General features: G+C 51.9%; 1 protein-coding gene across 1 annotated transcript in view; it reads left to right on the top strand.

The window, feature by feature from the left end:
• PIWIL1 (piwi like RNA-mediated gene silencing 1) overlaps positions 1–24,650 on the top strand; it is a 135,604-nt gene that overhangs the window by 3,062 nt on the left and 107,892 nt on the right. Inside the window, exons 5-8 of the mRNA XM_040422529.1 lie at positions 36–157; positions 780–860; positions 1,750–1,947; positions 14,890–15,001. Coding sequence (XP_040278463.1) covers positions 36–157; positions 780–860; positions 1,750–1,947; positions 14,890–15,001 — 513 coding nt within the window. The remainder of the gene's footprint in view (positions 1–35; positions 158–779; positions 861–1,749; positions 1,948–14,889; positions 15,002–24,650) is intronic.

Here is a 24,650-nt window from a genome sequence, read left to right as displayed (position 1 = left end):
ATCGATTTATTTATTTATTTTTGTTCTCTTTTAAGGTCACTGAAGTGTTTAGCCAGACTCGAAATGGAGAGAACGTGAAGTTGACCATTACTCTGACCAACGAGCTTCCACCGACATCGCCAACTTGCTTCCAGTTCTACAACATCATTTTCCGGAGGTCGGATGACTGCTTTTTGTTGAGGGGTTTTCCCTCTAAAAATACTCATCCTCTGTCCACAGTTTAAGTATAGTATAAGGGGATAAGTGTTTGATTGCTGGGGGTCTGACCCGTGGTGATCACGAGAATGGAGGTCCCGGAATGCGCAGTGAGAATGGAGTGGTGGTGCGCATGCCTGACCACAGCTTCATTCCCTTATGGCACTGCTGCTATCTCCGACAGTCATGTGGCGCTCACTGCTCAGTAGTGGGGCACATACAGATTTCCATTTGAAGTTTTACTTTATTTATTTTTTTATCATATTATCAGAATATAAAGTAGCTCTCCCCCCAGGAAGAAGGAAAGTTAAATGGTTTTGAGCCACAGAGTTGTCCACACCCCTATTTTTTTTTTTGACGGCACTTGGGTATAAATGTGTTTCCAGATCACCTCTTCAGTGCTTTCACATCTTTCCACTAACTCTTGGTTAAACTTAATGGACATGCCTTGTTTTAGCTGTACTACCCATATAACTCTATGCAACTGCTTGTACCGATGCCTTGCATCCACCTACTTATCACAGGCGACACGTATGTCCTAGGTCTGGCGAGGAATGCTGCTTCACCTCCTCTTGTTTTCACAGAATTCTGAAGATAATGAATATGAAGCAGATTGGACGCAACTACTACAACCCGAACGATGCAACAGAAGTCAGAGCTCACCGGTAACATAATCGGCAGAATTGTACTTGTACAATCCGGGAAACGCCTCCCTGTAATCTGTGAGGGAGCAAGAAGCCATATTGCAGTTTCCAGGCGTTCAAAAGTTTGCAACTTCTTGAACTTTTCTGCTGCCCACAACACTTAAAAAAGTGGGAGGGTTTTAGCAGAAAGGGCAGGGCCTCCTTGACCTACCGTAACATAAATACGTCCAACATACTTATACTCCAGAAAACTGTGGTAAACTATAACTGAGATCTACGCCAACCCATAACTGCTGCCTACTAAAGTTTCTGGCACTTGGACAGCACAATGTGCACAGTGACCTCACCAGCAGAATAGTGAGTACAGCTCTGGAATATAATACAGGATGTAACTCAGGATCAGTACGGGATAAGTAATGTATGTACACAGTGACTGCACCAGCAGAATAGTGAGTGCAGCTCTGGAGTATAATACAGGATGTAATTCAGGATCAGTACAGGATAAGTAATGTATGTACACAGTGACTGCACCAGCAGAATAGTGAGTGCAGCTCTGGAGTATAATACAGGATGTAACTCAGGATCAGTACAGGATTAGTAATGTAATGTATGTACACAGTGATTGCACCAGCAGAATAGTGAGTACAGCTCTGGAGTATAATACAGGATGTAACTCAGGATCAGTACAGGATTAGTAATGTAATGTATGTACACAGTGATTGCACCAGCAGAATAGTGAGTGCAGCTCTGGAGTATAATACAGGATGTAACTCAGGATAAGGGTCCATTCACATGTCCGTAGTGTATTGCGGATCCGCAATATACCCGGCCGGCACTCCCATAGAACTGCCTATTCTTTTAGACAAGTTTCTGTATTTTCACCCTCACGTCCCTTCTCATGTCCCATCAGACTCGCCATCTGGCCTGGTTTTTCCACATCCATCCTCCAGTATGAGTGCAGCATCATGTTGGGCATTGATGTCAGCCATAAAGTTCTCAGGAATGAAACTGTTCATGACCTGATGGGAAATATGTATTCGTCGTGTGGCCCTCAGAAATTCCAAGATATTTGCATCAAAGAACTTGTTGGACAGATCGTACTGACAAAGTAAGTGCCCGGTGACTGAGCATGTGCAGCCTAGCTCTGATGATGCTCTGTAGATCCCAGTTGTTTGTAGTGGGACGGTCTCACTGTATTACTGTCTCTTTCCAGTCATATTGTGTATTTCTCCTATAAACCTCAGACGTTGCACAATTATTAGAGAGAACATTGCCTCAAATATGTCCCCGAGTCGTCCTCTTACATAGTAACATAGTACATAAGGCCGAAAAAAGACATTTGTCCATCCAGTTCGGCCTGTTATCCTGCAAGTTGAGCCACAGGAAGGAAAAAATAAAACTAAGGTAGAAGCCAATTTTCCCCACTTTAGGGGAATAAAAAAAATTCCTTCCCGACTCCAATCGGGCATCAGAATAACTCCCTGGATCAACGACCCGTCTCTAGTAGCTATAGCCTGTAATATTATTACACTCCAGAAATACATCCAGGCCCCTCTTGAACTCTTTTATTGTACTTACCATCACCACTGACATTTTAAAATTGCCCGAATAGAATTATCTGTTTCTCGTGCATAGCATTGGGGGACACAGCACCATGGGTATATGTCCAACTACCACTAGGAGGCGACACTAGACATAAAAAGTGTTGGCTCCTCCTCGTTGGGCTATACCCTCTCCACAGACACTAGACAGATCAGTCTTGTTCTAGTGTCTGTAGGAGGCAGACCTGACCTGCTTTTTGTGCAGGTCATCCTGCTACTTTTTTATTTTATTTCTTTTCTTCAATCATTTTTTCTTTCTCTTCTCTGCAGGTTCTGGCCTGCGGCAGGGGTGGCTCCATCGTGTTCCTCTTTAGTTGCCCCCCTGCGGGCGCGTACTCAGTTACCTGGCAGCCACCCAGTCCCCAAATCTGCTTCCGCAGTGGAGTTCCGGCAGTCCCACGGTTCCCGTGTTGAGTCCGCCGAGGGGGTGGTTACTGCTGCGCCTGAAGACGTCTGAGGGTGAGTATGTTAGATTAGGGATCCCACCCTCCTTCCCGTGCCTTGCCTCTGCTACATAGCTTGTGGGTTTTTTCTCTCAGCTGTATCCTGGCCCCTGAAGCCCCTGGCCTTCATTTTTTTCTCTCCCTGGGGTCTCTTCCTCAGTTCTCTCCCCCACCTGGCCACCGTTCGTCGCGGCAATTCTGGGGCACTATCGCGATCGCGGCCGTTCGCTCCAGGCCGCGCTCCACTACTTTAGTCCCCGGCTTTTCGGGCCTACTAGGCCGCAACTCCCCGCCCACTTTCTCCCTTCCTGGGCTTACTCCGTCTCCTCCCCTCCATGGGGGGAGCCTGGGAGGGGCCTCTTCTGCCTGCCAAGCCGGCCCCACGTTCTCTGCTCTCTCTCTCTCTGAGGGGCGGTTCCACAGGCCCCTTCCCTATCTCCCCTCTCTATTGCTGCATTCTCCTGCAGCCCTGCCACCTGAATGAGGCTTCCTGCTTACTATATAGCTGCTGCAGCACCTCTTGGGAACTGTGGTTTCCGGGGTCAGATAGGTCAGCCCTGCTGCTCTATGGGGCCTCTTCTCCCAGCCTCCGTATCGGATTGCCACATTATTTTCGTGCGTCCGTTGTCTACGGAGGTTTCCACGTGGTCTCCCACCCTTTTGTGGTAGCCCCCCCCCCGATTGGGCTCCCTCCATGTCGATCCTTCAGTCCCTGGCGAATTCGCTGGAGCGCTACCTACAAATTGCGGTCTCCTTCCCCCCTGAGCCACGCTCACGCTAAGATACAGGGTCACGCAAGGAGTATCCCATGGACCATCCTTTGGTGGTCTCAACTAGCTTCCACCCCTCCCCGGCATCCTCGGGTCACCCCTTTAGGACAGGCCGGAGGCTGGTGATGAAGCCTTCTCTGTCAGTTGCATCTGGGGACACCTCTGCACCGATTCCCTCGAAGCAGAGCATCAGGCGGTCTTTCACCATGCAGAATCCCTCTGCGTGGTCAAGTCAAACGTGCATGGTGGTACCTACCCTACCCAGGTTTCGGTGCCCCTCTAGTGGACTTTCGGATGGCGCCCTCCTGCCTGCACAGGTAATTACCGCACAGGTGAGGCAGCCGTCGCCGTGCTTAGCAACTGGGACACCTACACGGTGTCTCTGGTACGTACACCCTCGTAGGCTGTACACGACAGACCTTCCCGGTTCCACCTACCAGGGGCTATGTTCTAGGCAAGTTGATAATTCAGGCAAACGCCACTTGTAGGGTTGGCAACCCTTCTCGGCCTCTAAAGGTTCTTTTGTAATGCCTGTACCAGAGAATACTGGCCGGCTTCTATGCCTGTTACATCTGTCTGTTTCCAGCTGCCTTGTTACTTTCATAGGTAGAGTTCCTGCTGACTGGCGGTGTTCCATGCGGCACTATTTCCCCCTACCTGGCGAGATATACAGGCCGCCTTCAATTGCTGTAGCAATTGTACATGTCTGGTTCCAGCCACCTTGCTCCCTTCATGGGTAGAGTCTCTACACCATCTCCTGATGCTGTATCCAATATCCCTGGCGGGCTCTATTGTGTTCCGTGCGGCACTATTTCTCCCTTCTCGGCGAGATATAGAGGCCACTCTCGATTGCTGTGCAACTGCCTCTGTTTGGTTCTAGTGAGCACCTGGCTGCCACCTTGTTCCCTTCTTTTTTATTTAACTTCTCTATCTTCAGGAGCTGTTGCCGTTGCTCCTGTCTGGCCTTATGGTGTACCTTGCTGCACTATTTCTCCCTTACCGGACGAGATATTGAGGCCACTTTGTAGTGCCGTTGCCACTGCAACCTCATCTAATGTGCACCAAACAGCCATCTTACTCCCTTCTTAGGTAGAGTTCCTGCACCGTCTCTGATGCTGCAGCCGTTACACCTGTCTGGCTCTATGGTGTACTATGCGGCCCTGTTTCCCTCTTTTTAAGGAAATGGAGGGCATTCTTCAGTTGCCATTGCACTTACTTAGTTGTGGTGTGCACCTGTCGTTCCTTGTGGTACCGTGCGGCCCTATTTTCTCGCCCAGTTTCCTTGGGGGACACAGAAGACCTTGGGTATAGCTCATCTCCATAGGAGGCGTGACACTAAGTAAAAGCTGTTAAGCCCCTCCTCCACAGCTATACCGTCAGCCTGGAGAGAGAGGCAGCCAGTTTTTTGCTTAGTGTCCAAGGAGGCAAGACACTCCCTGCTCTGCAGGGCTGGTTTCTCCTTGTTTCAATTTTAGATTTTTACTTTTTTCTTTTCTTTTTGTTCCAGATCATCAGGGATAACAGAGACGCACTAGACCTCTCTGTTCTCCCGGGGTTGAGCTGCGCCAGTGCCGGTCACCCGCACTGCTGCCTCCCCCACAGAAGGCAAGGTGGACCAGGGCAGCCCAGCTCCCCTGCATCCCGCCAGCGCAAGGGTCGCCCGCACGCCAAGTCCCTCTTCCAGCGTCCTGCCACTACGGTGCCAGTAGCTGAAGGGGCGACCCTGCTGGAATGGACCGAGGGTGAAGACGGCTGTGGTAAGAGAGAGGCTTCTCCAGCCCTACGTCCCCCACCCCCCCACCCTGGTCTCCTGCGTGCCTGACCCCCATACTGGGCCTCTAGTCCCCTGCTGGATCTATGCTGGCCCCTGGGGTGCCGCAGAGCGGCAATCTCCTTCTGCCTCCCCCCCCCTGCCTGGCTCCCATAGACATGCAGCCAGTGGCTGTCTCCACAGCCAGCTACAGAAGCGGCAATATAGTTAAGGCCTGAGGCTCCTGACGGCTATGGAGTAAGGCCTCGCCTCCGGCCGACATTGGTATTCCGGTGCGGCCGGGCGCCGCAAAAATCTTAGCCCAGGCTCCGCGGCCTGCTAGGCCGCCATTCCGGGTCCCTGACTCTTCCGGCCGGCGGGGTGGGCTCCCGCGGCCGGCAAGCCGCCATTCCGAGCCCCTGACTCTTCCGGCCGGCGGGGTGGGCTCCCGCGGCCGGCAAGCCGCCATTCCGAGCCCCTGACACTCCGGCCGGCGGGGTGGGCTCCCGCGGCCGGCTTTGGGCTTGACGTCTATGCCCAGCAGGCCCCGGCTGACCGTTGGTGCCGGTCGGTGGGGCTCCGCAAATTTTAGCCCAGGCTTCGCGGCCTGCTGGGCCGCAATTCCGACCAGCCCGCGGGGTGGGCACCCGCGGCCGGTTTTGATGCGCCACTCCGCCTCAGGTCCCGGCGGTACATACCGGGCGCCGCAAATTTAGACCTTGGCTTCACGGCCTACTAGGCCGCAAAATTCCGGCCTCTGGTGGAGGGGGCGGGAACTTCTCCAGGCGCGAATTCTTCCCGCCGGGAGGTTCCTCCGCCCCCAGGGGATCGCAGCGCCGCCCTCCAGGCCGGATCCATGTTAACCCTTTGGGTACAGGCCGGCTCCCAATGGGCCTGTATGGCTGGCCCCCCTTTTTCTGACTATCTGTGCCCCTATAGGTGGCCCCCCTTTAGCCTCAGAGAGGCTGTGTTTTTAATGAAAAATATAAAAAAAAACAAAAAAAAAGAAATAATAATAATAGATTTCTATTGGACTGCGCAGGACGCTGCAGCCTCATCAGTAGTGCTGCATGTCTGCATGCCCTCTTTCCACAGGTGGCATAGTGTTGCGCTCCCAACCTGCGTCGGTGCTAGGGCATTTCCCTTTTTAGGCGGTTTTCCTGCCCTCTTCCAGGATACGGCGCTGGCCAAGTGCATGCGGCCATTCCGTAGGCAGCATTCATCATCTCTCCAGTTATGGTGCCTGCCATGTGCATCCCCCCCCTCCTAGGCGGGATACTGCACTCTCCCTGGCTGCCGGCTGGCCATGTGCATGACCCCCTTTTTAGGCGGAATACTGCACCTTCACCGGATACGGTGCTGGCCATGTGCATGACCCCCTTCCATAGGCGGAATGCTGCACTCTCACTGGATTTGCTGCCGGCCATGTGCGTGACCCCGTTCTCTAGGCGGAACGCTGCACTCTCACTGGATTCACTGCCGGCCATGTGCGTGACCCCCTTCCATGGGCGGAACGCAGCGTTCTCACTGGATTCGCTGTCGGCCATGTGCGTGACCCCCTTCTCTAGGCGGAACGCTGCACTCTCACTGGTTTCACTGCCGGCCATGTGCGTGACCCCCTTCCATGGGCGGAACGCAGCGCTCTCACTGGATTCGCTGTCGGCCATGTGCGTGACCCCCTTCTTAGGCGGAACGCTACACTCTCACTGGATCTGTTGCCGATCATGTGCATGACCCCCCTTTTTAGGCGGAATACTGCACTCTCACCGGATACGGTACTGGCTATGTGCACGACCCCCTTCCATAGGCGGAACGCTGCACTCTCTCTGATGTGCTATGATGTACTTATGTACTATGTTGCTATGCTGCACTCTCACTGGTTTCGCTGCCGGCCATAGGCATGACTCAGGCAGCATACATACATCCCTCCGTCTGTGGTTGTTTTCTCGCAGGTACGTTGCTGGCCATGTGCATGTACCCCATACATGGCGGGGTGCTTGCACTCTCGCTGGATCCGCTGTCGGCCATATGCATGACCCCTCTTCCGTGGGCGGTGTACGCACTCTCGCTGGATCTGCTGTCGGCCATATGCATGACCCCTCTTCCGTGGGCGGTGTACGCACTCTCGCTGGATTCGCTGCCTGCCATGGGCATGCCTGCCTTCCTTCCTCAGGTGACATACACACATTCTCACTGACTGTGTTTGTCTCTCACCAGTACGTTGCTGGCCATGTGTATGACTCCCATACATGGCGGGTGCACGCACTCTCCCTGGATGAGATGCTGGCCATGTGCATTACCCCCCCTTTTTTTCTGGGCGGCATGCTACACTCTCACCGGATACCTTGCTGGCCATGAGCATTGCCCTCTAACATGGGTGGAACGCTTGCACTCCCATTGGATACGGTGCTGGCCTTGTGCGTGACCACCCCTCATTCCATGGGCAGAATTTGGCACGCTCATGAGATTCACGGCTGTCCTTGTATGGCTGTGCTGGACTTGTACATGTCCCCCTTCATTGGCAGAGTAGTTGCACTCTCGCTAAGTCAGTGTTGGGTGTATTATTGCACACTCACTTAATGCTAGGATAACCCTGTGCATGTTCCCCTTTCACTAGGTGGACCTCCTGCGTTCATGCTGGATTATAGGGTATGTCCTGCTTCTCTGAAGTAGGTACGGCCTTAGACATCACTCCCTTTTGGGACCGGCCTTTGCACTCTTGCCGACTGCAGTTTGCCAGATACAATTTCCCCCCTTTCGGGGCGGACTGCTTGCGTTCCATCGCATGCTATACTAGGCTTGTGCATAACTCCCTTTCAGGTTGCACTTTGCAATTCCGTACATGCTGTGGCACTCTGTGGCGAGCCCCCTTTTTTGCTAAATTAACCCTTTGCAGTGAGCGGACGTTCTTGTGCGTTGTTTGGGCCGTGTATGCCTTCTCCTCCTGTAGGTGGGTTGGCCTTCTCACTGCTTACGGGCTGCTCGTACGTATGCCTTACCTGCTTCCTGCGGCATACTTTTGTTTTCTTGGGATACGATGCTTGCCGCAAACCTTGCACTCGTCTCTAAGGAGTTCATTCTGTCCACCTGACCCGGACGGGCTCTACTTGCTCTCTGCTGCACGGAGCTGGGTGGTACTCATTCATTTAGTTGGCCCTTCATCCCAGGGAATGTTCGTGGTTCCTAGATGCGTGCCCATTCGTCCTTCCGCGGTATTGCTTCCCTGCGCTAGTGGTCACATGGTCGAGAGTGCGGTTGTCTGGAGCGCCCCTCGAATTCTTCGTTGGCCCTGGCAGGACTGCGGTTCCCTTGCCTGCTGCAATTTCCTCCTCTTCGGATGTAGTGTGGTATGAGTCCTTCCTCTTGGCGCCTCTACGCTACAGTCTGATCTGCTACCAGGTGCGGGCCGCTTTTCTCGGGAAGGTCACCCAACTTCTCTTGGGAGCTCGATTACCCAGGTCCGGAGGACTTCCACCTTGGGTTCTTCAGGGTATTCGCCTTCTGCGAGGCGGTGAACCGGGCATCTCACAGTGTAGCAGGGTTCTGCTTTTGAGCTGTCCTATGGCTTCCCTGTTGCCCACTCCTCTGTTCGGTTGGAGGGTGTTATGCCGGCCTCTGTCTCGACTACCTTATCTCGCCGGCTCTGTTTGGCTCCCGCTTGGTACAGATCACTCCGATGTGGCTTCTGTCCCGCCAGACTTCAGAGGTTGTTCCTTTACTGTCCTCCCCTCTGGGGAGAGCATGGTTGTTCATGTGGATGGTTCCGGTGTTCCTTTTGGCCTCGTACTGTCTCCCTTGTTCACACTGGCTGTATTAGCTGTGTGCCTATTTACCGAGTCTACCGCGTTCTGTCCTCCCGCTGAGTGCAGATTGCGTGGTCCATTCTAAGACAATGGTCCTGCTGTAGACTTACCTTCTCGGTAACTTGGGGGGACTACCTTTCGGTCCAGATTGTCCTTTGATCTCCTACACCGGGACTGTAGAACATGGCTACATCAGCATGGACTATAGCCTGTCTTGTCCTGGCATCTGGCGGATGCTGGGCGGACCCTTTTGGTTCCTTTCCGTCTGTCCTTCTGCTCCCCCACTCGGGTGAATAGGGACAACGTTGCTCGGGGGCCGACGGGACCAGTTTTGTCGACCCTTCTGCCCGTGTTACTGGTCTGCGCCTGATCACATTTGGTTTTTCGCCCGCTTGCCAGGCGACTCCAGCGGGTTCGCTACTGTCCGCTCCTGGCTGTATTTCGTCCAGGATCTGTCGTAAGACTTATGTTTTTTTTATCTGGGGTTCTGTGGGAAGCTGTGCATTCCCCACTCTGAATTTCTCTCCCCATGGTTCTGTCTTTTTTCCAGTCCGGCCTGGACCTGGGACTGGGATTCCTTTACTTGAGGTATCAAGTGTCAGCGCTGTTCTTCCTCTTCCAGCGTTCCCCGGCCCTCTGGGCCTGTCAAGACCTTCTTACTCGAAATGGCTCTTTGGTTCCTCTGTACTGTCCTTCGGTACCGCCCTGGGAACTACATACTGAGTTCTCGGCGCTCCAATCTTGTCCTTGGAGCCGTTACAGAAGTTCTCTCTACCCCGCCTGTCCTGTACAGTTGTGTTTCCGTATCAGTCGTGTCTCTGACGGGTGCCTGAATGGCCCCTTTTTGTTCTGAGCCTTCTGTCTTTTCCCAGGACAGGGCTGTTCTACATCCCGTTCCTTCCTTCTGAAGGTGGTGTTTGCCTTTCGCTTCAACACTTCACCAATTTGGACGTTGTTTGGGCCTTGCCGTTTTTACTTGGAGATCTCCGACTCTTGTCGACGTTCGGTCTCTTGGGTTTCCTGGAGGTCCGCGCTTAGAGTTGACGGACTCCAGGGTGGTTTTCCTCCGCTTTATCAGATTGGCTATTGCTGAGGTTACCGCACCGAGGGCAGGATTCTGCCTTTGCTGTCACCGTTCATTTCACCAGAGCGGTCGGTGCCTTCTGGGCCGGAAGCATTGGGCTTCGGCCATTCATTTGAGCAAGGCGGCCACAGGTCTTCCTTGCACGCTTTACAGAGTTCTACAGGGTGCATACTCTGGCTTCGGCATATGCTGCCTTGGTCCGCCTGGGTCTGCAGGCGGCGGTTCCTTGATGCCTTCGGGTGCTTCGCCTTGGAGCTGTGGTCCCTCCCCTTTTGGACTGCTTTTGAACGTCCCAAGGTCTTCTGTGTCCCCCAAGGAAACTGGGCGAGAAAACGAGATTTTTGTATAACTTACCAGTAAAATCTCTTTCTCGCTCTTTCCTTGGGGGACACAGCACCCACCCATTCGTTGTTTTTCTCTACACGGTTTCCGAGTTTGTGTTACCCGTTGGGTAGTTGGCTTGTTGGTTCCTTGTTGGACTTTGCCTTTTCTCACTGCTTGGACACGCAACTGGCAGTCTCTCTCTCCAGGCTGAGGGTATAGCTGTGGAGGAGGGGCTTAACAGTCTTCACTTAGTGTCACGCCTCCTATGGAGATGAGCTATACCCAAGGTCTTCTGTGTCCCCCAAGGAAAGAGCGAGAAAGAGATTTTACTGGTAAGTTATACAAAAATCTCGTTTTTCCCTTCCCTGCGAAATAGGTGCCATAGCTAACGTGGCAGCCGTTGCACTTCTCTGGTCCTAGGGTGCTCCACGCGGCCACATCGCTCTAATCTTAGACCTAGTACCTCTGCCATCTCCAGATGCTGTACCCATTGCACCTCTCTGGTCGTATCTCTGCGCTACACAGCTGTATTTCTACCTTACAGGTTGAGGACCTGTACCCTTCAAATGCGGTCGCATTCCTGGATGCTGTGGCTTTGTTTCCACCCTCCTTAGTGTGCAACATGCAGCCACTTTTCCTCGGTTTTAGGCGTGTATTTTTAGTACCCACGTGCTGGGCCCTATGGTGCAATCTGTGGCCCATACAGTTTCTGTATTACTGGGTGCTTCCTTCCCCGGGCTCTAATTTGTGCTGCGGATATTGGTTACTTCCCTTTTCGGCCATCCTGGTTCAGCACGAACATGGTAGCCATATCTGGCACGGGTGGGCCAGCCCAACCCCCACCTCCACCTTGTCAGTCTATTACTACTTCTGGTGTTCCCAGTATATGGCTGAACTGTTCTGATCTGGTGGCTGGTCCACATACAACCACGCTCCCTACACCATGGCCAGGTGGTTGTTGGTTTTTGTGCTAGGGTTGCTATTGCCATCCCTATCAAATACTACTTTCGGCTGCACTCCGCGTTCCCCATATTATAAAGAGTACCCGTCTTGTTTTCTATTACAGAGCGGACCATTCCTGGTGGAGTACAATGATCTCCACTGGATCTTCTCCTTGTTGGGATACGTAGCTTGGTGAGCACCGGCCGCTGCAGCGGTTTTCGGCCATCACTGGATGTCCTCCGCCACACGGAATCCTCCTGGGGTCAGCGATATATCCTCGCTGGACGTCCTCCCTGATGAGTCAGGGACAGAACAACTGAGCGCCACACACCTGCCTGGTAGGTGAATTTCTGCTGATTGCTCTGACATAGGACAGGGTTCCGTAGTTCCTTTTGGGTCCGGGTGTTCCCTTATATTCTCTGCTTAGTTGTACTACAGGTCAGAGGGCAGTCCCTTGGGACCTTGCTATTGTCTGCGCCCATCTGGTACTCTCTCCTCCTGGGAGCCTTCTGTATGTCGGTCGCAGCTGGTTTCTACATTTCGTGTAGTCACTCCCGTTTCTTTTATAGCGACTTAGCCATTCCTTATGCATATGGGTGTCTGTTGTTTTAGTGGTACAACCCAAGCCACTGTATTTGCCCTTCCCGGGACAATGTATGCAGTTTGCTAGCCACTATTCTTTGAATGGCTAGTTGTCCATGGCCAATTCCTTCCCGTATGGTGGTTCTTTTCATTTTTTCTTGGATATTCTGTTTTTTTTGTTGTCCTCTGGTGGTTCATTTCATGGTTCCTTGTGAGCCCATTGCGGGTACTCCTTTCTGGAGTCCCTGCCCTCGTTCATTTGACCACACAGATTCTGTAGGATTATCGTTGTTCGGGAGGGGCCTGGTTTGATTGTTCCCCTTGCGGGTTCCAATAGCCTTGTGGACCTCTTGGGATTCGTGTCTATCTTCCCATACTCCCACGTTAGGTACCTGGTGTTGTGTGGTTTAGTGCTACGGTTTGCATTTCCACCTTATGGTCTCCTTCGGGAGGGACTTCCTCCTGTTTGTAGAACCTTCCTCCTTAGTCTGTTGGGGGTGCTCTTCTTCTCCTCCCATGTCCCTCAGTCCAGTGTGTCCCTGCTGAGATTTCCTGGGCCTGCATCTCCCTGATACTTCATTTGGCCGGAGTTTCTCCGGTCTTGCGCTTCTCAGTGATATTTTGTTTTCAGAGGCTCGTTCCTCGTCTCCTGGTTGGGGATACAGGTCTTGTCTTTTATCTTTTCCTGGTTTTTACTTACAACTCCTTCCCCTTCCTGGGGTTTGCGGTTTCCCTTAGCGCCTTTGGGATCTTTTCCTTTCAATAGGGTGCTTAACTTTTTCACCTGCTTTGCGGTGAGGGTAGGACCGGCTCCACTCACATGTGAGCCTTGCTTTGGCTTCACTCTCTCGTTTGGCCTTCAGTGATTCCAATTTCCCTTGCTCCCCTGGCCCTTCAGGGGTTGACCTCAGGGTGTTTGTGCTTTCGCCTGAGACAATTGGGATGTTAGGTAGATCCGATACGCAATGCTGTCCTACTTTCCCTCCAGCCTTCGGCTGAGCTGGGTGTTCCTTTGCCTTCGTCTTGCATTTGGGACCTTCTCCCAGACATTTGTCCTGGGGTGCGGCAGTCGTCACTGTGGCCTCCTTGGAGTTTCTCCCTGGTTATGTGGCTTCCTGCCTATTCTGTGCTTTTCTCCTGTTGGGTCACATGGTTCTCCCGCACCTGTATGCCCAACAGGTGGCATGGTTGTTCTTCCCACCCTCGGGGACTGCTTTGGGACGTTCCATGGTGCTGTGTCCCCAATGCCATGCACGAGAAAATTAGATTTTTTGTACTCACCGTAAAATCCTTTTCTCGTAGTAGGCATTGGGGGACACAGATCCCTCCCTATGTTGTTTTACTTCCACTTCTCCGGGCTGGTCTCTTGATCTTTCCCGTACGGGAGTTGTTGGTTCCTTACCTTTCTTCTCTCTCCTACTGCTTTTGGTACAAACTGATCTGCCTAGTGTCTGTGGAGAGGGTATAGCCCAACGAGGAGGAGCCAACAATTTTTATGTCTAGTGTCGCCTCCTAGTGGTAGTTGGACATATACCATGGTGCTGTGTCCCTCAATGCCTACTACGAGAAAAGGATTTTACGGGGAGTACAAAAAATCCAATTTTTTGGGTGACCACCAATGTGGCTGACATTGCTCCTTCCAAAAGGGTTAACATCCATCTATGCTGCAAAGCAAACTTGGCCAATTGTGGCCTTATGGGTGGGAAGGTGGCATTTGATAGGGGCTGCCCAGAATTTAAAAACACTTTGGCGGCTTTATTCCATGAACCGCATCACTTGTCTCCCACAGGTAGTCATAGCAGCTCAGCCCCATTCAATTCAGCTTAGCCAAGCTGCAGTGCCCGAGACAGTGGTTTGTTTGCTGAAAAAGCACTTGAAATACCTTTATCAGGGATGAACAACCACTGGCACTCCAGCTGTCCTGAAACTACAACTCCCCGAATCCTTCTTTCACTTCTAGGGGAGTTAGAAAAACAGCTGATCAAGTGTGCATGCTGGGAGTTGTAGTTTCGCAGCAGCTGGAGTGCCAAAAGTTGCTGCTGAGCCATGATCTACATGAAAAATGCTATTTCCTGAAGTGAGACAACCCCTTTAAGGAAATTTGAGCTCTAATGCAGATCAGCGATCTCTGTTGGAGCTGTACAAGTAGCCCAGTTGCGTTGTGTACTGAATAGAAGATCACTTTTGTTGCTCACTCACAGATTGCCTTTTTTTCGCCATGTGAAAAGCTGCTGGCTGTAATGGCGGCCATCTTCATCATTGTCCAACTCTTTTAGATATAAAAAACTGCATATTTGCAGAACTAGTTTTAAGAGGAAATTCTTTTGAAAGTAATTTTCTCATGAAGACAGCCCTGCTCCATAATCTGCCTTTTTCTTTCTCCAAACCGTGTGAGAAAGCAGCATACCTATGACACACTCTGTAGGGGATATCGTGCACTCCTCTGCATCCATGTCTGTCAGTACAAGGGAGAGGACATCCCTCATTAGCTGCAGGAGTTAGTAAAAATCAGTCTAGGGATCAAGCTGTGGATAATAGCTAGTGGAGACAGCAGCATCCTGGACACACAGGCCTCACATCGTTCTCTGTATCATTGGGGGAGGGGGGGATCCAGACCTCACAGCATGTATTACTGTCCAGAGACATCCACATGAGAAATGTCTGATGCTAGAGGCTGACAGATTTTAATATACCATAATCCATATTTTGAGTTGTGAGCATTGGTCTAAAACACCACCTACTTTTCGGCAGATACAACAATAAAACCTACCGTATAGATGAAATCGCCTGGAACATGACTCCGGAGTCTACATTTAAGAAGTCAGATGGAAGTGAGATCAGCTTTGTGGACTACTATAAAAATGTAAGATCTGCTATTGGTGAAAGTTTCAGAGATTTGGGTCCCAAACTGTGCGCAAATTTATATCACTTAGTAGAACTGCAAAGTGATTCATTAGAACCTTTAAAGGGGTTGTTCAGGGTATTTTTTTTATTAAATTCCCCTCCTCTCAGCAGGACCTGTGAAGAAATCTATACTCCCCTGCTTTGGCTCTGTGGGTCTACCACTGTCTTTACTGGTCCCCACTTGTAAACTTCATTTACAGACAGAATCACGTGCACTCCTGCAAAGGACGGCCACAGCGGTGACGTGTTCTCAAGTTGCACATAACCTAGCTCCTGCGATACAAGTCACAGCTGAGGCCGGTCATTGGCTGTAGTGGTGCACGTGACCCCATCCAGGTTTACATTCAGGCATTGGAAGTGTATTTACCACTACAGGACCGCCGTACGCAGGATTGCGTCCTGGCGGCAGCCCTGTTATTCCTCTTGGACGCGCCGCCGCGTCCTCTTGCGAGAGGCGAGATTTCATGTGAACGCGCGCACGTTCACAGGAACCGAAGGTAAACGAGTGGATCTGCAGCCTGCCAGCGCCGATCGTTCGCTGGTAGGCTGTAGATGCGATTTTTTTTTTAACCCCTGAATGGTATATTAGACGCTGTTTTGATAACGGCGTCTAATATACCTGCTACCTGGTCCTCTGGTGGTCCCTTTTGCTTGGATCGACCACCAGAGGACACAGACAGCTCTGTAAAGTAGCACCACACTACACTACTCCCCCCCCACCCTGTCACTTATTAACCTCTGATCACCCCATATAGACTCCCTGATCACCCCCCTGTCATTGATCACCCCCCTGTAAGGGTACATTCAGACGTCCGTATGTGTTTTGCGGACCTACAGATCCGCAAAACACATACGGACGTCTGAATGGAGCCTTACAGGGGGGTGATCACCCCATATAGACTCCCTGATCACCCCCCTGTTATTGATCACCCCCCTGTAAGGCTCCATTCAGACGTTCGTATGTATTTAGCGGATCCACGGATCCGCAAAACACGGACACCGCGGATCAGCAAAACACGGACACCGGCAATGTACTTTCCGCATTTTGCACACTTGCGTTCAGTCCGCCCCACCGCAGTGACAGAATTTTTTTCTGATCACTGCAAAAACACCGTAAAATCGCAGTGGCGCTATAAAAATCACTTTTGAGGGGCATGGCGAGTTCATAGAAGATTATTTTTTTTTATGTCAAAAGTTAGCGGAAATTGATTATTTTTTGTTTTTTCTTACAAAGTCTCATATTCCACTAACTCGTGACAAAAAATAAAATCTCACATGAACTCACCATACCCCTCACGGAATCCAAATGCGTAAAATTTTTTAGACATTAATATTCCAGACTTCTCATGCTTTAGGGCCCCTAAAATACCAGGGCAGTATAAATACCCCACATGTGACCCCATTTTGGAAAGTAGACACCCCAACGTATTCGCTGAGGGGCATATGGAGTCCGTGGGAGATTTTATTTTTTGTCACAAGTTAGCGGAAAGGGAGACTTTGTGAGAAAAAGAAAATATATATAAATTTCCGCTAACTTGTGCCAAAAAAAAAAAAATCATCTATGAACTCGCCATGCCCATCACGGAATACCTTGGGGCATGGGTGTCAAACATGCGGCCCGCAATGAATATCTTTGCGGCCCGGCAAAGATGCAGCATCGCAGACTGCTATGTATGAGCCGGGAGAGAGGAGGGGCTGGAGTCCATAACTAGGGGCGGGGCCCGGTGCAGTCACTGTACTCTTACACCGGGCCCCGCCGCTCACCAAAGTATTTATAAATCCTTATCCTGTTATTAAGTTGAACTAACGCTGCCCTCTCCCATGTTCCCCTGTATCCCCATAGCACTTACTTAAGCTTCAATAGCAGGCAGAGCGGACGGCACCAGTAACGTCACTCACTGACGTCGAGCGCCTGCTCCGCCCACTTTATGAATGAAGCAGGAGGAGCAGACGCGCGACGTCAGTGAGTGACGTTACTGGTGCCGTCCGCTCTGCCTGCTATGGAAGCGTGTTCGTAAGTGCTGTGGGGATACAGGGGAACATGGGAGAGCGCAGCGTTAGTTCAACTTAATAACAGGATAAGGATTCACGTTTATAAATACTTCGGTGAGCGGCGGGGCCCGGTGTATTGGGGGACACTGTTATGAGGGGGATCTGTGGATGACATATAGCAGTGTCATCCACAGATCCCCCCCATAACAGTTCCATCCACAGATCCCCCACCTCATAACAATGCCATCCACAGATATCCCACCCCATAGCAGTTCCATCCACAGATCTCCCACCCCATAACAGTTCCATCCACAGATCTCCCACCCCATAGCAGTACTATCCACAGATATCCCACCCCATAACAGTTCCATCCACAGATCCCCCACCCCATAACAATGCCATCCACAGATCCCCCCACCCCATAGCAGTACCATCCACAGATCCCCATAACAGTGCCATCCACAGATCCCCCATAACAGTGCCATCCACAGATCCCCCATAACAGTGCCATCCACAGATCCCCCATAACAGTGCCATCCACAGATCCCCCATAACAGTGCCATCCACAGATCCCCCATAACAGTGCCATCCACAGATCCCCCATAACAGTGCCATCCATAGATCCCCATAACAGTGCCATCCACCGATCCCCCATAACAGCACCATCCACAGATCCCCCCATAACAGCACCATCCACAGATCCCCCACCCCATAACAATGCCATCCACAAATCCCCCCACCCCATAACAATGCCATCCACAGATATCCCACCCCATAGCAGTACCATCCACAGATATCCCACCCCATAACAGTTCCATCCACAGATCCCCCACCTCATAACAATGCCATCCACAGATCCCCCTACCCCATAACAATGCCATCCACAGATATCCCACCCCATAGCAGTACCATCCACAGATCCCCATAACAGTGCCATCCACAGATCCCCCATAACAGTGCCATCCACAGATCCCCCATAATAGTGTCATGCACAGACCACCATTAATTCAAAGCCCACCAAAAGCACAACTTTTGGTTAAATTATTTTTCTCGCCCAATTCCTTGGGGGACACAGAAGACCTTGGGGTATAGCTCATCTCCATAGGAGGCGTGACACTAAGTGAAAGACTGTTAAGCCCCTCCTCCAGCAGCTATACCCTCAGCCTGGAGCGAGCGACTACCAGTTTTTTTGCTTAGTGTCAAGGAGGCAAGACACTCTCTGCACTGCAGAGCTGTCTTTGCTAAAAATTTTATTTTTTATTTTTTTATTTTTCAATTTCTTTGCTTTTTTTCAACAGGGACAACAGAGTCGCAATAGACCTCTCTGTTTTCCCGGTTATCCGCACTGCTGCCTCCCCCACAGAAGAAAAGGAGGACCAGGGCAGCCCAGCTCCCCTGCATCCCGCCAGCACAAGGGTCGCCCACCTGCAAGCCCCTCTCCAGCTCCCTGCCACTTCGGTGCCAGTGGCTGAAGGGGCGTCCCTGCTGGATGGACAGAGGGTGAAAACGTTGAATGGTGAGGTGGCTGTGCCAGCCGTTCCTACCCCCCCTCCCCCCCCCCCCCGTTAGGGCCTGATCCTGCTGTCCCCTCTGCCTGACCTTCATGTCGATTACATTTTACAGCTCTCTTAGCTGTGAGTCCTGCGGCTCCTTTGTGTGTGGGGCAAAGCGGAGCGATGCTCGAGGGGGAGGGTTACAGCGCAGTTTACCTCAGGTGCGGCGGCCGTGGGCCGCCTTTCGTTATCAGCTTCTGGATAGCAGGCGCACGTGTACTGCGGCTGTGTTCAACTGACGCTCTTGTCCGGCCACCGGTGTGCGTTCGCCTCCGCTTATATGGAGGTGAACGGGGGACATTATTCTGTGGGTTTTTCGGCGGCATGTAATATTTTGAATCGCGCGCGCGAAAAGTTTCATCAGTGGGCGGAGCTTCGTTCCGTTTCCACTGTACATGTTAGGCTTCAGTCAAGGGGCGGACGTCTTCCCGCTCCTCACTAGCCCCGCCTCCTCTTCGTGCCTGCCTGCTCTCAGGACGGATTACCTCAGGGCTCTGAGGACCGCTGCTGTTGCCGCTGCTGTGCCGTCTGCTCCCACTGTGACCTGGTAGGACTGTTGACCCCTTCTAGCACTGCAGCCCTCTGGCCTGGACGTTTTGTATATTACTTCCAGCCAACATGTCTGACCCCTCAGTGCCTGCTGGTCCTTGGTATCATACCTGCACCGCATGTAAGGCACCCCTTCCTCAAGGGCAGCCTGACCCGCATTGCTCGGCTTGCAAAGCCCCATTACAGGGTCCGCCATCTCCTGTGTCACCCCCTGGCCTCTTGGATCCCCATGACTGGGCTAGATCCCTTTCCCAGGTTGTGGTCAGTCTCACTAATGTTGTGGGCCGCCTTGCAGATGCATTGCCCTTACCGCAGCCGGATAATTCCCCTGCTGGGCCCTCCGGGTCCACTACCTTAGCTGACCCGTCTGAGTCCCTCTCTCCAGGCGACACCTCCAGAGCCCGTCAACCCCAGAAGCGGTCCAGGGCGGAGCACCTATCATCCTCGGATGCTTCGGTATCACCCCCCAAGGGTGCGCCCTCAGTCGGGTACTTCCTCATTACAGGATATGCCCTCTGAAGGGGAACTAGCCGATTCTGATTGGGATATGGACTCGGCCTTGCCTTCAAAGCTGGCTTCTGCCGTGGGCCATCTTATTAACAATATCCGTGATACCTTTAAGATTCACGATGACCCTCCTAATTCTGAAAAGACCAGTGTTTCCTTTTTTCGCCAAAAACAGGCGTCTGCGGTTTTTCTCCTCCACGCTGACTTCTCGTCGGTGGTTTCTAAGGCCTGGGCCCGTCCTGATGCCCGTTTTACCCCGCCTAAGAAGTTGGATATCTGTTATCCATTCCCGGCGGATTGCATTACAAACTGGGCGTCACCACCTAAAGTCGACCCCCCCTGTGGCCCGTTTGTCCAAAAGCACGGCTATTCCCGTTGCAGATGGTTCTTCCTTACAATCCACTGAAGATCGCCGGATAGAGGCCATTACAAAGGGTATCTTTGCAGCCTCCGATTCCGCCCTCAGGCCGGTCTTTGCCTCCGCTTGGGCTGGAAAAGCGGTTTCAGAATGGGCGTCTCAGCTGGATCAGGAGCTTGAATCCGACGTCCCTATTCAGGATCTCCGGGCTCTGGCCCAACTTATCGTTCAAGCCGGAAAATTTGTCTGTGAGGCATCCCTGGATGCGGGGGCTCTCATAGCCCGTTCATCTGCCCTGGCCGTTTCGGCTAGAAGGGAGCTTTGGTTAAAGGTTTGGACGGCGGACGCCACGTCAAAGCGGTCTCTTACTGGCCTTCCCTTCACTGGTTCTCGATTGTTCGGGACCCGCTTGGATGAAATCATCTCTGAAGCCACGGGAGGGAAGAGTACACATCTTCCCCAATCCAGGACTAGGAGCACCACTCGAGGCCGTCCCACCTTTTCTCGCTTCAGGTCTTCCCGCAGGGCTCCCACACCTCGCACCACTTCAGGTCCATCCTCTAACCCTGTCCAAGACAGACGTAAGAAACCTTTTTTTCGGACCCAGCCCTCCTGGCGCAAGTCACAGCCTGCTCGCCCTCCCGCGACCAAGCAGAACCCTACCTGAAGATGCGCCCCCACCCGGGTGGGGGGACGTCTCCTCCTGTTCTGGGACTTCTGGCAGGCGCACGTCTCCGATGCCTGGGCTCTCGAGGTGGTGTCTTCCGGGTACAAACTCGAGTTTGCGTCCCTCCCCCCAGTTCGGTTCTTTCGCTCCCGGGTTCCTCGGGATCCCCAAGGGGCGGCCGATTTCTTTACTGCCACTCGTACCCTTCTGGACAAAGGGGTCATCGCTCCGGTTCCTATGGAGGAAAGATTCAAAGGTTCTATTCGAACCTTTTTGTGGTCCCCAAAAAAGAAGGCTCGGTTCGTCCCATTCTGGATCTAAAACGGTTAAACCGTTTCCTTCGTCTTCAGCGGTTCCGGATGGAGTCTCTCAGGTCGGTGGTGGCCTCTCTGGAAAAAGGGGAGTTCCTGGCCTCTATCGACATCCAGGACGCCTACCTTCATATTCCAATCGCTCGGTGTCATCAGTGCTTTCTGCGCTTTGCAGTGGGGTCCGACCACTACCAGTTCGTTGCCCTCCCCTTCGGGCTGGCGACGGCCCCTCGCGTTTTCACAAAGGTCCTAGCCCCTGTCCTCGCCTTACTTCGTTCCAGGGGAGTTTTTCTTCTTCTATATTTGGACGATCTCCTTATCAAGGCACCCTCTCTGTCACTGACATCTGCCAGTGTGGACCTCTCGCTACAAACCTTACGCCGGTTCAGTTGGATTATCAATCTTCCCAAATCCGCTCTTTTTCCATCCAGGCAACTGATCTTTCTGGGGATGCTGCTGGATACAGATGCAGCGGAGGTTCGGCTTCCGTCAGAGAAGCGCCAGCTCCTTCATCGGTCGGTTCGGAGCCTTCTGAACCACCGCCGTCCTTCTTTCCGGTTCAGCATGCGGGTCTTGGGACAGATGGTGTCCTGTTTCGAAGCAATCCCCTACGCGCAGTATCACTCCCGCACCTTTCAGACTGCCATTCTGTCCGCATGGGACAAGTCCCAGGAAAGTCTGGTTCAGCACTTTCCCCTTCCCCCCCCAGGTTCGCTCCTCTCTACTCTGGTGGTTACGGACCCCTCTCCAAGGGAAGTCCTTCCTACCGATAACTTGGTTGGTGATTACCACCGATTCCAGTCTGCGGTGTTGGGGGGGGGGGGGGGTTTCCTCCTCGGTCCGTACAAGGCACTTGGTCTCCATCGGAGTCCAAACTGCCGATCAACGTTCTGCAGCTGAGGGCGGTTCTCCTCTCACTCCGGCATTGGACTTCGCTGCTTCAGGGTCACCCTGTTCGTGTAGGCTGTGGCATACATAAATCATCAAGGGGGCACTCGCAGCGCGGCGGCAATGAGGGAGGTGTCTCTAATCCTTCGCTGGGCGGAAGTTCATGTTCCAGCCATTTCGGCCATTTACATCCCGGGGGTGGACAATTGGGCGGCGGATTTCCTCAGCCGGACGACGATCGACCCGGGCGAGTGGTCTCTGCACCCCGACGTCTTCGAGTCTCTTTGCCTCCGTTGGGGTCGTCCGGACGTGGATCTCATGGCCTCCAGATTCAACCACAAGCTCCCCACCTTCATGGCCAGAACCAAGGATCCGGACGCTTACGGCGCGGACGCGCTCGTCCTTCCCTGGACGGAGTTCTCTCTCCTCTACGTTTTTCCGCCCCTGCCTCTTCTTCCACGAGTCCTTCGGAAGATCGCGGCGGAGGGCACGCCTGCGATCCTAATAGCCCCGGATTGGCCTCGTCGTCCTTGATACGCCGACCTTATGTTGCTCCTGGCAGACGCCCCCTTGCCTCTGCCTCTAAGAGAAGACCTCCTCTCTCAAGGGCCGATCTTCCACCAGCATTTAGGGTCGCTACGTTTAGCGGCGTGGCTATTGAAACCGCGGTCCTAACGCGGCGGGGGTTTTCTGCTGACGTGGTCCGTACCATGATTCGTGCGCGTAAACCGGCATCGTCCAGGATTTATTACCGAACCTGGCGGGCCTATTTGAATTTCTGCGAGACCTTAGATGTTCATCCCCTTCGGTTTTCTCTCCCCACGATTTTATCCTTCTTGCAGTCTGGTCTGGACTTGGGTTTGGGTCTCAGTACCCTAAAGGGTCAGATCTCAGCGCTTTCGATCCTTTTTCAGCGACCTCTGGCTCCGCTCGGTCCAGTTAAGACTTTTCTTCAGGGGGTTGCTCACTATGCTCCCCCGTATCGCGCTCCCGTTCCATCTTGGGATCTTAATGTTGTGCTGACGGCTCTCCAATCTTCTCCTTTCGAGCCTCTGCGCAGGGTTTCCCTTCGCTTGTTGTCTTGCAAAGTTTTTTTCCTCGTTGCCATCACGTCTCTTCAGCGTGTGTCTGAATTGGCGGCACTTTCTTGCGTAGAACCCCTCTTGGTTTTTCACCAGGACAAGGTGGTTCTCCGCCCGCTTTATCAAGATGGCTATTGCTGAGGCTTACCGTGCTAAGGGCAGGGAGCCGCCTTTTGGTGTTACCGCTCATTCTACCAGAGCGGTCGGGGCTTCCTGGGCTCAGCGAAATCGATCTTCGGCTGAACAATTGTGTAAGGCGGCCACCTGGTCTTCTTTGCACACTTTCACCAAGTTCTACAAGGTGAACACTTATGCATCGGCGGATGCTGCTTTGGGCCGCCTGGTCTTGCAGGCGGTGGTGCCTTAATGCCTATGGTGCTTTAATTCTTCTTGGGTTGTGGTCCCTCCCTATTTGTGGACTGCTTTTGAACGTCCCAAGGTTTCCTGTGTCCCCCAAGGAATTGGGCGAGAAAACAAGATTTTTGTATAACTTACCAGTAAAATCTCTTTCTCGCTCTTCCTTGGGGGACACAGCACCCACCCATTGTTTTGGTTGCCCTGACGGGAGTTTTGACTTGTTTGTGTTAATTTGGTTGATCCTTGCCTTTGTTTTAACTACTTGGGCACATAACTGGTAGTCGCTCGCTCCAGGCTGAGGGTATAGCTGCTGGAGGAGGGGCTTAACAGTCTTTCACTTAGTGTCACCCCTCCTATGGAGATGAGCTATACCCAAGGTTTCCTGTGTCCCCCAAGGAAGAGCGAGAAAGAGATTTTACTGTTAAGTTATACAAAAATCTCGTTTTTACACATTTGGAATTCAAACTACTTCTCACGCATTAGGGCCCCTAAAATGCCAGGGCAGTATAACTACCCCACAAGTGACCCTATTTTGGAAAGAAGACACCCCAAGGTATTTCGTGATGGGCATGGCGAGTTCATGCAAGTTTTTATTTTTTGTCGCAAGTTAGTGGAATATGAGACTTTGTAAAAAAAATAAATAAAATAAAAATCATTTTCCGCTAACTTGTGACAAAAAAAAAAGTGTTCTATGAACTCACTATGCCCATCAGCGAATACCTTAGGGTGTCTACTTTCCGAAATGGGGTCATTTGTGGGGTGTTTGCACTGTCTGGCCATTGTAGAACCTCAGGAAACATGACAGGTGCTCAAAGTCAGAGCTGCTTCAAAAAGCGGAAATTCACATTTTTGTACCATAGTTTATAAACGCTATAACTTTTACCCAAACCAATTTTTTTTACCCAAACATTTTTTTTTATCAAAGACATGTAGAACAATAAATTTAGAGAAAAATTTATATAGAAATGTCGTTTTTTTTTGAAAAATTTTACAACTGAAAGTGAAAAATGTCCTTTTATTTGCAAAAATTTCGATTAATAAAAAAAGTAAAAATGTCAGCAGCAATGAAATACCACTAAATGAAAGCTCTATTAGTGAGAAGAAAAGGAGGTAAAATTCATTTGGGTGGTAAGTTGTATGACCGAGAAATAAACGGTGAAAGTAGTGTAGGTCAGAAGTGTAAAAAGTGGTCTGGTCATTAAGGGGGTTTAAGCTAGGGGAGCTGAGGTGGTTAAAGCCAGCCCATGGCTCATAGAGCCAATCGGCGGGGCGCAGGTAAGTATAGTTCCCCTTAGGCCTCATGCACACGACTGTCCCATTTTTTTTTTTGTGGTCCTCAAACCG

This window comes from Bufo bufo, chromosome 3 (assembly GCF_905171765.1).
Source record: "Bufo bufo chromosome 3, aBufBuf1.1, whole genome shotgun sequence".
NCBI classification, from domain to species: Eukaryota; Metazoa; Chordata; class Amphibia; order Anura; family Bufonidae; genus Bufo; species Bufo bufo.
This window is presented reverse-complemented; position numbering and strand designations above follow the sequence as displayed.